Below are 16586 nucleotides of genomic sequence, written 5' to 3' on the forward strand. Positions count from 1 at the left end.
AATTCTGCACGTGAAAATACATGCTCAAAAATACTTAACACATCAAAAAGAAATTAAAAACTGAGGACATCACCAAAATGATATGGATTGTCACTTTTAGTAATAATGCGTAAATGCACTGAGCAAGCTAAAAAGTACTTTTAAAACATGCATTGTGGTGCAGTCTTCTTTCAGAATCAATGAAGGATAAGCAGCATCATGGTTGCTCAGGTAACCAGTAAAAGCTGTCAAAGCCACAAAAAGAAAAAAAAGTTTCCAGAACCTACCAGACACTCTATATAAATGAATGAATAAATGTGAATTTGCAGGAATGGTAGAAGCAGCACATTAATACTATTTATTGTAATGTTTTGCCCTTTCCACACTCTACTACTACTACTACTACTACTACTACTACTACTACTACTACTACTACTACTACTATCGATATAAAAGAAAAAAATCTTAAGGACTGCTGCTTTAATATTGTGACTATAATTAATATGTTGGGTCACTAATTTCTGGAGAATACAGATTTTTTTATTTATTTATCACAATATTAATAAAAGTAAATATATAAATTAAAATGCAAAAAAGCCGCTTATAAATGCACCAGCCAAAAATGTTAAACATGTTATTTTACATACATCACAAATAACTGACTGCAAAGTCTGCATAGTGTACGGTCTAATTTATGAGTTTTGTTCCTTCAGTTTTAGTACAGCTTAGGGCAGTGTGCACAATATATAAACAAATGTGTTGGTATACCTGCTCATTCACTATTTCTTTCAAAATGTAGAGCATTAAAAGGAGTTTATTCTGCTTTTGTTGGGGTAACTGTCTCTACTGATCTACTTGTTACATTTCCAACAAAGGCATTGTGGTCTGGTGTGAATTCAGGCTGCCTCAGACAGTCTTGGTGATTCAACAGTGAATGTTGATTAGCTTTAGACGAGGAGCTGTAAGGTGTTGCTTCCTGACGATGACTGCCCACTTAGAATTACAATAGAGACCAGACATCCTGAATTTATCCACCCTGAGTTTAAATAACAAGCAGTCGATACATCTGGTCTATTTTCTACTACAGAATATACTGTTATATATTAAATATGCATCACTTACAAATATTACATATGACTGTGCCCGTCGCCGCCCAGCCCAGGGTGACCTCCTCCCAGAGGCATCTGGGAATCTCCTCCGACTCCCGTCACTTTCTCCTCCTCTCTCCTCTTAAGACATGCTGCCTTTGGGTTCAGGTTACGCTCTGTGGGAATCCAGGACAGAAAAGCAGAGTTAGAAGATGATACGGACACAGTGCTACTCACTTACACATATATACAGTGCTAACATGGAAGCAAACAGCAGTGAAGATGAAGCAAAAGTAGTCAGATATTTTACACTGCAACACAGAATGACAGGAAGTGAAGGTGATTGTTATTATTAGACGTTGGACAGGCAGAAGATACAGGTTTGGTTTAAAGATGAAAGAGTTAGAGATCAATTAACTAAAAAGTTAAAAGTGAATAGCCAGGGGTTATGATGCTACTAACAGCTTTCAATCACCATTAGCTGTTTTGGCTAACAGCTGAGCACACTATTCTCATAAAACAATAAATCTCAGCATGGGAACAGCACAAGCAGGGGGTCTGCAAGGCTCAGACAAACAGCAGCAAGTGGGCAAATAGCACAGAAAAGCTTTGGCAGTGGCAGCAATGGAGCCACAAAATAGAGCTCCTCTCCAACAGGAAGCCAGACCAATCCACCCCAACCTGCCCCATTCTCCACAGCACGGGAAGAAGGGAAATCGGCTTGCAGACGTGAGGGACAGTCCTGGCTGTTAAAGCCCTACCTCGGACCTGCCTCTCCAGGCTCAGGATGACCTGCACGGCCTGCTGGAGGATGATGAGCTTGGTCTGGGCCTTGTCGCTCTTGAGGTGCAGCTGGCACATGCGGCCCAGCTCCCGGAAGGCCTCGTTGATGTCGCGAACGCGCACCCGTTCCCGAGCGTTGTTGGCCATGCGCCGGTCCCGGTCCCGCTGCTCCTTCTCCTCCACCGATAAGCACTCCTCTGACACACTGCTGCCAGGGGCAACCAGGCGCACGTTAATGATGTGTATGGGTTATAAATTAAAGTTGTAAGGGTAGTATTTGGTCTGATTCAGGCTGATTAATATGAACATAGGCTGCTGAATACTATATTAGGCTGCTGGGTACTTTAAGGCAGGCTTCTAAATACTAAGACACAGGCTACTGAATATTAAAGCAGGCTGCCAAATACTAACAGAACTGAGTAGCCTGTGTATTAGTATTCAGAATCCTGTGTAATACAGAGGCTGCCACATACTAGTTTAGGCTGCTAAATACTATAATACACAGGCTGCCAAATGCTTATACTTAATTAGCTTGCTGGACATTGTCGTACTAACCTCAAGCAGTGCTTTTAAAACACACATTCAAAATGGGTATAAGTTGATATCTACTACCTTTTAATCCTTTTTGTTTCATTAAGTCCCATTGCTTTAATAAGTAAAACCTTTCCTGTTATGCATATTTTCCAGCTACTTCCTGACCTGCACAGGGAATTATGTTCTCGTAATCACTATACAAAGGGGGGGGAGCAAAGGGGGCTGAAATCAGTTTTGATGATTTCCCTGCTTTAACATGCCTACAAATCCTGACACTTAAGAGTGGAGTTGCATCATCGGGTATGTATTATATATGTTTAAATATATTATTGGCAACAGAATTTGTGCATTTAAATTATACAAGGTTTCATACACCAAGGATATGCGTTGTTACTCATTCTGTGGGATGCAATTTTATGAATTATTCCATGCAGGAAAGGCGGAAATTTGTCTGTACATTAACTGTCCTATGATGGATCTTTAAAAAGGTAGATTATAGTTGATATTTCCGCTATTTCACCATAAATCTCAAAATCGCTCTTTTAATTAAAAGTAACTGTGCAGAAATGCTCTAAACTGAAATTCTGGAATTCTTGATGAAGGCTTGAGGAAGAGGAGGAGCCGGCTTGGAGTGAAGAACCGAGCAGAGCGGAGTGAAAGAAAGAAAGCGAGGACAAGGATGGACGAAATGCCAAATCTCAAATCTGTCCAATAATTTCTTCTTTAAAGAATGATTCTTCTTTCTTCTTTCAGTTGAAAAGTCCTCAGTTCAATGACTGAAGACCACAGGCTGGTAAAGCATTCAAGTCCCCATACTGAATTGATCACGGGCCTAAAGCAAATCTCAAACTTCACAATACGCTGGATGAAGAGTGGGAGGGGCCAGTGGAGAATGGGGGCCTGTGGGGGGGCTGCCATGGAGCAAGAAGTGGGAAAACAGGGATGGTGTTAGGTGAAAAAAGGACAAGAGAAAGAATGTGTAAAAGAGCAGAAGCAGCGATGCACCGCCTGCAATGTACTTAATGGACACACACACTGCCACTGAGAAAGCTGTGGAGGATAAAAAAGACCAGCATCTCATCTTAAACCCATCCCACTGCACAGAGATGCGTTTATTAATGATGAGACCGAGCCCACCGCTGCCATCTGCGAGGAGAAAGGAGGGAAGAGGGAGTGGCTGTAGATAGGGATGGATAAGGATGACTAGAAAAAGAAAGACAACCTGGCAAAAATGGGGAGGGGCGGGGTTAAACATGGCAGATCTGACCATGCAAAAACCAAAGCTGCCGCAAATGAGAAAATAAACGTACACAGTACAAGCATGTTAATATAATCAGTGTAGAAAGAGAGAGAGTGGAAAGCAGGGCAGTATGCTGCTGAGTCAGTTCAGATCAATTCAGATGAACTGCCGGGGCAGTATACAGTAAGGAAAAAAGAGCAACAGAACATGGTCACAAGCTTTTTAAGCACTAATAACAGCAGGTAGCAAGTGGGGAGCAGCAGTGAGAGAGGAAGAGGTTATATTGGTTATTTTAAATGGTTTTAGTAGACAGTAAACTAAAAAAGAAAACTGATCCATGCTATATTCATACAAAAAAAGTCTTGTATTCATCTAAATTGGGATAATATGCAAGTCACTGTAAATGTACTGACATACAACTATGCTTTAATTACATTATATTTACAAAAGAACTGGTACACCTGAATAAAGGAAGCATCCATTAAAAGAGGTGCCCAACAAGCCTTTGTACATATAGTGTATACAGTGTGGAACTAATCAAATGTTTTGCACTGCTTATCCATTTATAGCACAAAGCTTTAGACCAGATGTGGCTCCTGAGAAAACCTGAAGACATCAACAACAAAGCACTAATGAAGAAAACTGAGAAATGTTAGAAAGTTACTGATTTAACAGGTACAGACAAGGGATGAGCAGGAATATGAGACAAGACGAGACAAAACTGGAAATTAAAAAGCAGGATGAACTACACAAGCAAAGTACAGAAATATGGCTATGTAGCACAGACACGCACACCCACACATACACCCTCACATACGTACGTACACACACACACACACATACATACCAGACGGATACAGCAAAAAGCCCCATGCCATTCTAAATCAGCTAGCAGCCCCACTTCGAGAAGGTAAAACAGGCTTGTTTACTTCCAAACTATCACACTTCTCAATTTCTTATTTAATAATTTAATACATTAACTTTAATGCTTTTTTTGTATGTTTTACAATGTTGTTACATTTGTACAGTGTAAGCTTTCATTAATTAAATAAATTAACACTGTCTAGACTTTCTAGACTTTGAATTTATCTTATTTTAAACAGATAGAAACATCACCAACAACATTCTACCTTATACAGTAAAGCTTCAGTACAAACCTTTGTAGGCGAACATGTATATGTGCTGATGGATTAAAACTAAAACTACTTGTGTAAAACTAGATTCTTCTGCACACCATCACACTGAAGCAAGTTTGTTTCACAAGCCAGTTTATTCCTTCCTCTAAGCTAGACTGCCAGCTCACCCCACAGTCACATCTCCACTGTGTGTAAGCGCATGGCGGCGCGCTTCCGCTCGACCTCGCGAGAGTTCGCTCCCACCCGCCCCAGGAGGTCCAGAGCCCACTGACCTCGCACTTGCTGCTCCAGGTTGAGAATAACGTTAACAGCCTGGTGCAGGATGAGCAGCTTGGTCTGCGGTTTCTCATTGCTCAGGTGCAGCTGGCACATGCGTCCCAGCTCTTTGAAGGCCTCGTTGATGTCGCGCACACGGAGGCGCTCTCGTGCGTTATTGGCCACGCGCCGCTCTTTCTCACGCTCTGCCTTCATCTCCGCCGGCAGGTCCTCATCATCCTCGCTAAGACTCCCATGGCTTGGAAGACTTGGGAGCGAATCGGCGGGAGCAGAAGGAAGGGGTGAGAAGGGAGGGGTTATAGTCACAACAAAGGTTCGCTGGATACAGTGTGAAGAGCATCGAAGATGAGGTCGGAATGGCCAAGTGCGAAATACTGAGAGTTACGGTTTAATTTTAATCGAAATTTAATTTTAGGTTTTTAGAATTAATTAATCTCTGCTGTATGTGGTTATGTGAATACTTTCTGAGAGGCCGATTATAGCTTAACTGTGTCTGTCTGTCTGTCTGTTTAGGTTCCTCTCAAGGTTATGTCTTTGCTGCTTCAGTCGCCTTCAGCTGGATTATTCTGGTTAAGGATCCGCCTTTCCATAAAGCTGCTTTGGGACTGGATTTTGGATTTCTTATTTATTCTGCAATCTATGAATTATAAATTATAATGCTGCTCTGGATGATCTTAAACCTGATTTCCATGTACAGTGAGGGAATTTAACTACAAACCTAAGTTTAAAGTTCTGTCTCCAGTGTAATGTGCAATGTCCTGTGTGTTTTGACCACCAGAGTACTTCAGAAGAGTGACATAAGTTCATTACAGCACTGCAGTAACAGCTAACAATCTACACCAAGTTCATTACAGCACTGCAGTAACAGCTAACAATCTACACCAACAAATAATAAATAAATAGTATAAATAATTATAAATTAGAATTAAACTTCATTTACACACCCATAAAATAAACAAATATATATATATATATATATATATTTCTTAGTATATAACGAGCTGAACCTACACTAAAACTAAGACAGTGCGATACGCAAAAGCACGAGTGAGCGTAGATACCTTGTCCGCGGGCGGCTCCCCTTTCCATCCTTCTTCTCGTCATCCATCGTGTCGGAGAGGGAACAGTTCTCATCATCCTCCTTGTCCTCCCTCTTGATGTCTGTGCTGGAGGAAAGAGAGGAGCGAGAGAGGCTTCCAGGCAGACCTGAAAAGACAACAGGAACAAAGCATGAGGTTTTAGAAGAGCTGCATGCTTCACAAAGCCATATATCAGTTAAAAAAAAGCAAAGAATAAGATAAAGTTTATGTAACCCAGTTAATTGATCTTTTGAAATGTTACACTGCACAAAATTAGCAGGAAAATTTCAGCCTTTCAGGTGCTTCATAGCTAAGCCTGTTTTAATATTTATGGTATCAATTTATCATACAATATATGTAGAAAACAGTTTACAATATTTTTCATTATTATGTTTAAACATTCTGCTTAAAAACAGTACTTACATTTCTTTATGTTTTACTTATGTAGGATATTTAAATTTGTTTCAATTGCTACAATGTCAAATTTTTATTAATAATGAAAAGTATGTTATTAAATGCATTTTAATGTGATTATTTTATCATTATATAAAAGAAGTAAAAAATGATCTTAAAATGACTAACAATTTATCGCAGTTATTTCTAGAACAATATATAGTTCAAACAGGCCTAAGCAGAGCACCTTCTGCTAAAGGTCTGAATATAATTATTTATTTACAACCCTTGAATCTAAACTGCTACTTTGGTACACTAGGTGGCGATGTGCACTTCTTACTAGATTGACACTGATTATAGCACATACGTACAGCATATTTTAGGATTGCTAAGAAGCAAGCAGTATTTTTAGCATTTAATATACATGAATTAAAGATATAGTAAAAATATTCTACTATAACATTTTATCCAGTTTGACAATACGACCCTATGCTCAAGATCAAACAGCCTAAAGCTTAATAAAGCTCTCCTAATAAATGAGTGTGGGACTCACTGGTGAAGGTCTCCGGCTGGGAGCTGGCAGGGGCCTGTGGTGGGGCGTGGTGTCCATGCAGGAGGCTGCTGGTGGGAGGAAGGCCTGTCGATTCCTCGTGGTGCTCTGGCACCAAGCCAGGAAGCCGGCCGTGGAGGGGGAAGCTCTGGCTGAGGGCGCTGAGGCCCGCAGCTCCTCCGGCTGCAGCGAGCAGACTCTGCATCTCAGCTCCCAGCCCTGAGCCGGGGCCGGACCCCACGGCGTGGTTCCGCAACACATGCAGAGCTTCACCCAGGCAGTCCTCCATCTTACTTTGCTGTGGGAAAAGAAGCAACAGAGGACTTTAGAAACTTGTGGATTCACTTCCAAGCATCAGTATTAACAAAAGAAGAGCGCCTTTAAAAAGCATTGAAAAAGATCACAGTACCAGTGCTTGTAGTCCACCCTCAAAGCTGGGTGATGGTGTAGCCTGTGTGGACCCTCTAGACCACTGGGAGGAAGAGGCCGCTGTAAGAAAAAAAAATGAGAGAAAAGAAAATCTTAGCATGCTTCAAATAATTAAATTCACATTAATACATTATTTCACAATACAATATGCCTCTGTGAATCTATCAAAGAATCATCAGTGCTTGGAAAATGCTGAACTGTGTCTTGCAGTTAAAAAGAACAGATTCCTCTAATAAAAAACGCACTAGCTGTCACAGCTTTTAATAATATTTTTTATAGTAATTTTGCTTTTTCTCTGTTCTGGCTGTAAAAAAAAGTATTTTAAAAACATTGATCAGCTGCATCTTTTTAATAAAAAGAGATAAATCTGTCCTTTTTAATTTTTTCTCTGTTCCAGCTGTTAAACTAGTGACATGTCATGACATGTTTTGTGAAAATGTGATATATTTCTGCCATTATGCCCACCTCAATATACATTTCAGCCTTAACAATTTTCTCAGAAACTTCTAGCCTTTTCAGACTTTGTGACTATACTATAATACCATATTTATTAACAGTTTATAACTGAAATGACTAAATAGAAGACAAACGTTTTTTTTTTTTTTTTACCTCTGGCTGAGCCAAATAATCCAACGTTTTATGCAGATACACTTTCTCGACAACAGATGGCGCCATAGAGCTTCAAAGAGATAGGGACCTCATGAAAAACATACACAGACACACTCATACCTGGCATGTTCTGTGGAGAGCCCACCGGGGTCGGCGGAGTGGAGGAGAAGTTGCTGCTGTTGTTGTCTGCGGGGTAAATCTAAAAACCACAAAACAAACGCAAACCATAAGCGTAAATAATATACATATTGTGTACATAGTGTCCATCTTCACAAAACATTATGTAACGGAGTGCCCTTAATGAGATATGATATATGATATATTATATGAAACAACTGAGCAACAAACAAAAAAAACAGCTAAAGCACTCACCGAAGCGAGAGCCTTTCCGATTTCATCTCCCGAACTTCCCGCTGTGCTGTTTCTGTTGCCTGCAGAGAAAAAAAGACAAACAAAATATAGGACCAGTCCCAAACACATAAAACACATACGCACATGTGCAACAGAGGGTTTACCCAAAATTAAAACCAGCTCACAGCCAGTGGGCGTAGTGTGCAGGGTATATGCCACTACCACAGTTTGCTCACTCTGTGGCCAGAGCAGGGAGGAGTCTCTTACCCAGGATGCCATCTGCTCCATTGATGGGCGGCGTGTGGTTGGGGACTCCATAACCGCTGGATGCAGACTGGAAGCTGGTTGGAAGGCTGCCGCCGTTGACCTCATTGCTGTGGTGAGGGTAGTTCGGAGGGGAGAGTGGCAGGTGTTGCCGCTTCTGTGGAGAGAAGACAAATATAGCTTTAATTTTAAACTTTTTAAGCTGACTATAATAAACGAGAATACATTATTTTCCTGATGATCATATAAGGCTTTCCTCATATGTTTACGGCATTACTACTATAACACTACTATTAGATGGTGCCATTAAGATTAGAGCATGATGATGTCCCTGGCAACAAACCATCTTTTGGTTTTTACACCATTTCATACCATACACTTGCATGATGATATCGAAATTATATTGGTATGTGACCAAAATCTCAAACCGATAATTGCTGAAGTATTTATTGTAGGCCAGAAAAAGACCAGACTGGACAAGTTACTTTAAAATTATTTGATTTAAGCTCATTTTAGTTATGTATTAGTTATAAAGTTATATAGGGGTGTCTATATATGGGCATCAGCAGAGATTTATTTACGCATGTAATATCCAATATCAGCATCGACCAAGAATGCCCATATCGATGGATCCCTACATACTATATCATAGTTTTATATTTTTTGTTTATTTTTTATGGATAACGTAACAAGGCATATCTACAGCCAATGTGACAATATATCACAATGAGGCGTACAATAAATAATAATATGTATATGTGCAAGAGTATGTACATAAAAAATAAATAAATAAATAAATAAAAAAGTATATTTGGCCAATTACAATCTTACTATTTTTTTACATTCTTGTGTTGTAAACTTACTTTAACAAGGTCATTTTTAATTTGTTGCCTTCGGGCATCGTGCAGCTTTTGTAGCTTTTGTTAGGGCCATCACTATATTCAAATAATCAGCCTGTTTTTAATTTAGGAAATGCCTAAAAAAAATGTCCCCTTTTCCCCAAAATAAATGATTTAATGCCATATTCATGCCATAGAGGATTAACTTGGAAAGTAAAACCAATACAGCAATACCTGTGGTACACATATCTACACAATGAGAAATAAGTACAGCCTAAATTTATGCTTACATTATTGTTTTATTGATGCAATATGCTACATCACAATTAAAGAAAGAACAGTATGTTATACCACATCAGAAAGTAAATGGCATGCAGTTTGCATAATGCTAAGTTTGGTGGAGGATATAACTGCTCCTAATGGTTTGGCTTTGTAGCTCTAACACTAACACAGCTGTGCTGCACAGAAACACGAACAGGGTATGAAGATCTTACCAGGCGCTCCTGTGGGTTGGTGACAGCGAAGGGGGCGGACTGACCAAGGTGGGGCATGGATGAGTAACTTGGCTGAGCCCAGGGGTCCTGAAGACCTTCTGTGAACAAAAGACAATAATAATGTCTTCATTTGTGCCAACTGTCCACTGCTGAATCGACAGAAAAAGCTGAATTATGCAAAAACAGGCCAAATTAACTTATTTACATAATTTACATAAAAAAAAGCAAAAAAGTGCATAAACTAAATTATAAACTTCAGATAATGAAGAAAATACAAATGCGTATCTATAACTTTAATTGAATTTATCAAACTAATTACTGCTAAGTAAACATTATTAACATCCACCAAACAAAATGAGACAAGACTTAATATAATAATCCAAAGATAAGCAGCTTTAAAAAAAGGAATAAAAGGAAAATGTACAATATTCCTATTTTCAATGTATATATTTTATGACAAATACTGTATATTCTTTGATTTTGGAGACACGTATTAGTTTTATATCTGATAATATTTTTAAAAATTAAATATATATTGCTGAATAAAACAATTGTAAAGCTAGTATATAATGAATACATATAATAATTATTTAATGAATATATACAACAATTAATTTTGCAGTAAGACGAATCACATAAATGACTTTGTCCAATGAACGTAGTCAGGTTTGAGGCTAACAGTACCTTGCAGATAGAATGGACCAGGGTAAACACTGCCAGGTTTGGATGCTGGGTATCCTGCGTTCTCCTGGTTATAATCCTCACCGGGAACTGCTGGATAGACCTGCGGAGAGGTGCAGAGAACATGGTTTTCATTTTGATCATTTAAATACACATATATGTGTTTATCAGTGCATGTGCTGCACATATGTGAGTCACGGTGCAATAGCTGGGTTATTGCGTTAATCAGGCGGTGCTGTGCATGTGTGTCGAATCAGGAAGCATCCACTGCACAGAACACAGAATACAGAACACAGAATACAGAACACATGCTGTCCCAGGGGAAACATCCCAAATAGCTGCATGTGCTGCCACAGACACTCCTTCACATACAAACATCCATCCACACACGAACACACCTTAAAAACCAGACTGTGGTGGGCTGTGCTGGAACAGTAGTGTATAAATAATGTGGCCGGCCAGGAAAGCCATCGAAACGTACGTAACCTCCGCAACTCGCCAACACAACGAAAGGTTAAAACCGACTGAGGGAGAGCAACACGGAGGCATGGATTTGGCATGGCTTCAGATCCTGTCTGATTTAATTGCTTCCAAGCTCTGGGGTTTTGGTGTAAATGAAGAAATCAAGCTATAAAGCCGAAAGACTGAGGATCCGGGGCTTTGAGGGTTATTTGTGTAATTTGATTAAACAGTATGATGTGAACAGAGAGAGAGAGTGAGAGAGATGTGAAAAAGAAAGAGAGAGAGAAAGATAGACAGAGGGGGAGAGAGAGACAGAAAACCAGAGAAAGAAAAAAAATAAAAGGAGAGGAGCACAGAGAGAGAGAGAGAGACTAAGAGTGAAAGAGAGAGAGAGAGAGAGAGAGAGAGAGAAGAAAAAAAAAAAAGAGCGAGAGAGCTGCATTCCCAATTACAGAGCCATCTGCCCATTCCTGGAGGCCAGCCAACACCACAGGCAGCTGGGAGAGGAGAGAGGGAGGGAGGGAGGGGAGAGGAATGGAGTGCAGAGAGGGAAAGAGAGAGCGAGAGAAAGCAAGAATGAGCAAGGACAGGAGAGAGGGAGAGACTGGTGTGGTGGTGGGGGGAGTCAGAGAGAGAGAGACAGAAAGAAAGAGAGAGAGAGAACATTAGAAGGAGAAGGGGATAAGAGGAGGAGTATACATGTGAAAGAGGGAGGGAGCAGAATGAAGGATAAAAATAAAACCCAAAAGAGAGAGAGAAAGAAAGAAAGAAAAATAAGTGAGAGTGGTGGCAGACACCACAAAAGAAACCGTGCTTTTGTGGTTTTCTTTAGTTCCTGAAAAAGGCTTTGGGATTCACTGAAGCCCCGCCCAGTTTACTGACTTTACTGGGTTTGTTTGTTTAACAGGGACGATACACGCTCATCAAGACCAGCATTTTGTACATGACGGCAATGTGCCAGATGCATTAAAAAAATACAACATGGCTGATTTGGCTGCTGTTCACGAGAAGGCTGATGTTTAAAGCCATCATCTTTTTTTTTTTTTTTTTAAATAGCTTTAAAATTATTTGTTTATTCTATTATTTGTTCTTTTCTAACTGAACAAAAGGCTTACTGTGCAGATATATGGTGCTTTTACTGGGAAAATACACTGATCAGCCAGAACATTAACCCCACTCCTTGTTTCTATACCCATTGTCCAACTTACCAGCTTCACTGAGCATAGAAAAACACTTTGTAGTTCCATAATTACAGAAAGAATGAGCCACCACTCAAATAATAGATGCACTGTGGTGGTCCTGATCATCCAATAACAGGGTGAAAGGAGGATAATAATGTATACAGAGAAACTTAAGAATAGAAAGTTCTAGAACTAAGTTGAACAAGGATGTGGTGTTAATGTTTTGGCTCATACATTTGGATCAGGAAATATGAATATTCAATACCTTCTGACATTTGCTCCCAACAGTTGATTGGCAGGATTGCTTTATCTATTATGGACACGAGGGATGTACTGATATGGAATTTCTCAGCTGATAACACTAACTGATAATTAAAACGCTTGCTGTGATCAATACCAATAACCTACAATTCAATTTCCCTTGCTTTGATGTCTTATGTAAACAATGTTAAGTTTTTAAATCGCATCATTCATTCTCCAGGCCATATATGATATATGAACACTAGGCTGCAAAAGTATTCAAAAGCATTAAATTAAAAAGTATTAAATATTCACAACTCACAAGAACCAAACAGCTAAAATAGACCACTAAAACTAGATGAGGTGAAGTCTCTTATCTTGTAACAACAGCCAAATGGAGATATTTGGAGTGCATTATTAGTATCTTGACATTCTGGATCATTGACTTCTGTTAAAATTCTTGTATAATATATGACATGGGTGTGCCATATCATATATCATATATCATATGCAATAATAATTTTATTTTAATTTTTTTATTTTAATGTTGCAATTGTGTATTATTATTATTTTTTATTCAGTGTTTTGTCATATCGCTAAGAGTATCGTTATCGCAAAAATGCCATTAAATATCGTGACATTATTTTAGGGCCATATCGCCTACCCCTAATGAAACATGGGTCACAGTCTGTGCTGCAATTTATCATGCCATGCCTGTAAATTACAGTAAGAAATAGCAAGAGCAAGAGCAAGAGAGAAAGAAAAGAGAATGGATGGGGTGAGGTGGAAGCTTATTATTTTGACAAAACGGCACATGCATGAATGCTCAACAGCATATTGCATGGCTAAACACAGCCCTAAAAATAGGAATATATCTGGTTACAGCTAAAAACAGTTCATTCATGTGTGCAGGTCTGGATTTATTTGTGCGAGATGGTGCAAAACATGAGTGAATAATGCCTCACGTGCGCGTTTTCACATGACGAGCAAGGATGTGTTTTCAATTGTTTTTTGGTGTGTATGTGCTGGGGGGAGGGGAGGTGTAGTCTGATGGCATGTGCCAGTGTTAATCCAGGCTCAGACACTCACTCTGTGCCCTCAAAGACCTACCATCTACTAACGAGGTCATGCATGCGCGTGTATGCGCTCTCACACACAAACACACACATACATACATGCACTCATGATAAATGCACTTACTGAGGATGGGAGGCCAGGGGGCACTTTCCTGATCTTCTTCGGCTGGTTATCTGAAAGAGAGAAAAAAATGTAAATCAGTCACAGTTTTGAATAGACAAAATACTAACACTAGCTTGTATTAGAACACTAGGCCTCAATCGCAAATATATTTCTTAAAGAATAGATTTATAATTTTATTCAATTATTTCAGAACAAAAGTCAAAATAAGAAGTCATGATCATACTGATTATATGCTTTTAAAAGTCTTTACCAAACAGGTTAAAAAGCTATCCTAGGGGTAGCCAATATGGCACAAATATCATATTTGAATTTCACATTATATTTAGTCATTCTGACAATATATAAAAAAGTAGTTACTGCTATTTGCCAAGCAGAGAAAATGCAAACAGTAGTGGCAGACTGTTAATATTGTATTTAATTACTACAGTACAGTTTATTTAAAATGTGCTGCACTTCCAGATAAGATTTCATCCCCAATTCCATCCGAGATTTATTTTAAGGCTGTCCTATAGACAGGTATAAATAATGCTATATTATATTTATTTTCACATTCTCACAGATAAAAAAAAAAAACAACAATCCAGAGTATCAAGCATTACAGATATAAAACATTTAGCAACTGACTTGAGACCATCTGCATTTTGCAGACAGGATGCAAGTAAATCTTGTGATCACCACTAGGCATGCACTGCACATTCTGCAACCAAACATATTTAGTAAAAAAAAAAAAAAAAAAGGGCAAAAATAAAAGGCACTTTTGTTGTTCAATAAAAATTTAAACTGTATAAATGTCTCACAATGCCATAAAATGAGGGGATTTCCCCATCTCCTCCATATTATACTCTACCATGAAACCAAGAGCTACCCCCAGAAGACCACTACTTTCTGTACAGCTTACCGAGAACAGCGTCCGGGGGCCTCCTGCGGTTTGCATACGAGCTATAGAACGGGGATGTTGATTTGAGACCCGTGGAAGGAAGGCCATCAGGACTGGACATGGGCATTTCCCCTGGTAGAAACTGAAGAAAGCAATAGACAGGAGTGAAATATAAGCCAGCACCACACAGCAGAACTGCATGAGATTATTATGACTGCTTGGTGAAAGATCTCATTAATTTAAAATGACAGGCAGATTTAAAATCTTTCTCTGTAACATTCAGTACCTGTGAGCCGAAGGGGTAAGGTCCTCTTTCTGATTTACCTGCAAAAGAGTTAGAAATGTTCTTGTGTTATTTGCTACATATCTTTATTAATAAACAATCATCTTTAATTAAAATAATTTATAATCCTGGTTTTGCCAACACAAATCCAACAGGTCTTAAGACAGAATCACAAAAACAAGTTTGACACTTCTATGAATAAAACCAGAAAAAAGGGGAAAAAATGTGGTGCCTCATTATTCCTAAATGATATTAAATATAATGTAAAAACTATTACGAAAAATAAAAATACTACATAAAACATTATACAGCTCTGGGGAAAAAATATTAGAGACCACTTTAGTTTCTGAATCAATATTTGGTGGAATAACCCTAGTTTTTAAATCACACTTTTCATGCATTTTGGAATGTTCTCCTCCACCAGTCTTACATACTGCTTTTGGATGATTTTATGTCACTCCTGGTGCAAAAATGCAAGCAGTTCAGCTTGGTTTGTTGGCTGGTGATCATCCATCTTCCTCTTGATTATATTCCAGAGGTTTACAATTTGGTAAAATCAAAGAAAATAATTTCTAAAATGGTCTCTTATTTTTTTCCAGAGCTGTATATTACATTCAAAAGCCAAAAACCAATACAAAACTAAATAATTAAACATGTTTATTATTTGCAAAATGTATCAGAAAGGAAAAATTTAACAAGCATTTTTTTAAGTTTTCATGAAGATATACTTTAATTGATTTAATTACTGTGCACATTATTAAATTGTTTGCCCTCAAAAATCTAAAGTAAACAGGAATAGAATCATATTTAAAAAGTTTTTGTAAAAAAAAAAAAAAAAAAAATTTCACATAAAATGCAAATAAAAAGGTGCTGCATTTTGTAATCACAATAACAAATCATGATATTAACCACCTATATTCTGCTACAGCGATTTCATTCAATCTTTGTGTGAGAAAGTGCCGGACGAAAGACTAGTCTCTCTATCGCTCGCTCTCTCACAGTTTGGCTAGCCTCCATCTGGCTCGGCAGGGCTGGCAGAGTGGATGAGGTGTACTGTTTATGGCCTCAGACTGGGGCCCGAACAACAAATTGCCCCATTATAAATGCTGCGGCGCTAATTAAGCAAGCCCCCCCACCTTCTGCAGTTCCTGAGAGGCAACCACCCCCCTGGTTAAGCCCCGGGGGGTTGGGGCTGTGCTCCAGTGGACTTAACCCCACTCTCAACACCCATCCCCCACAGCACCCCACCGGCCAAAAACATGTGGGACTTTACTGAGGGAATCCCTGTGTGACCCAGCCCAGAGCGTGGACATGACTATAAGCTCAGTTATTCTGGGGGAGGAGCCGGCCAGCATATTGTCTGTTTCTGTAGAGTGTTATTATTTCCACACAAAAACGTTGTTTTAAGTGCTTCTGGGAGACAACAAAAAGAGATAAAAAGGAACATCTGAAAAATTTAACTTTATTTGAATCTGTATCAGCTGTCCAACATTTAGAAACAGGGGTTTTAATAATAACGTTAAAAATGCAAAATGTAATATTGGACAAATGTAATAAGTGTGTAATATGCCATTTACAAACAGATTTAATTTAATGTTAAAAAAAGAGACCTGTCTAG

At 38.9% G+C, this 16586-nt stretch overlaps 1 protein-coding gene across 2 annotated transcripts in view; it reads right to left on the reverse strand.

Moving 5' to 3' along the window:
- Positions 1-16586, reverse strand: part of tcf3a (transcription factor 3a) — a 41060-nt gene that overhangs the window by 2882 nt on the left and 21592 nt on the right. Inside the window, exons 6-18 of one of the 2 annotated variants that reach the window (XM_007236617.4) lie at positions 14972-15009; positions 14707-14827; positions 13809-13858; positions 10729-10828; positions 10045-10142; positions 8715-8868; positions 8469-8527; positions 8217-8295; positions 7468-7547; positions 7062-7356; positions 6098-6242; positions 1829-2058; positions 1102-1243 (exon numbers count right to left, since the gene is read on the reverse strand). In XM_007236617.4, the coding sequence (XP_007236679.2) occupies positions 1107-1243; positions 1829-2058; positions 6098-6242; positions 7062-7356; positions 7468-7547; positions 8217-8295; positions 8469-8527; positions 8715-8868; positions 10045-10142; positions 10729-10828; positions 13809-13858; positions 14707-14827; positions 14972-15009 (1586 nt within the window). In that variant the 3' untranslated portion in view covers positions 1102-1106. Of the gene's footprint in view, positions 1-1101; positions 1244-1828; positions 2059-5032; positions 5284-6097; positions 6243-7061; positions 7357-7467; positions 7548-8216; positions 8296-8468; positions 8528-8714; positions 8869-10044; positions 10143-10728; positions 10829-13808; positions 13859-14706; positions 14828-14971; positions 15010-16586 lie in introns of both variants that reach the window. The other variant, XM_007236616.4, reaches the window with a different exon arrangement.

Source organism: Astyanax mexicanus, chromosome 4 (assembly GCF_023375975.1).
Source record: "Astyanax mexicanus isolate ESR-SI-001 chromosome 4, AstMex3_surface, whole genome shotgun sequence".
Classification (NCBI taxonomy): Eukaryota; Metazoa; Chordata; class Actinopteri; order Characiformes; family Acestrorhamphidae; genus Astyanax; species Astyanax mexicanus.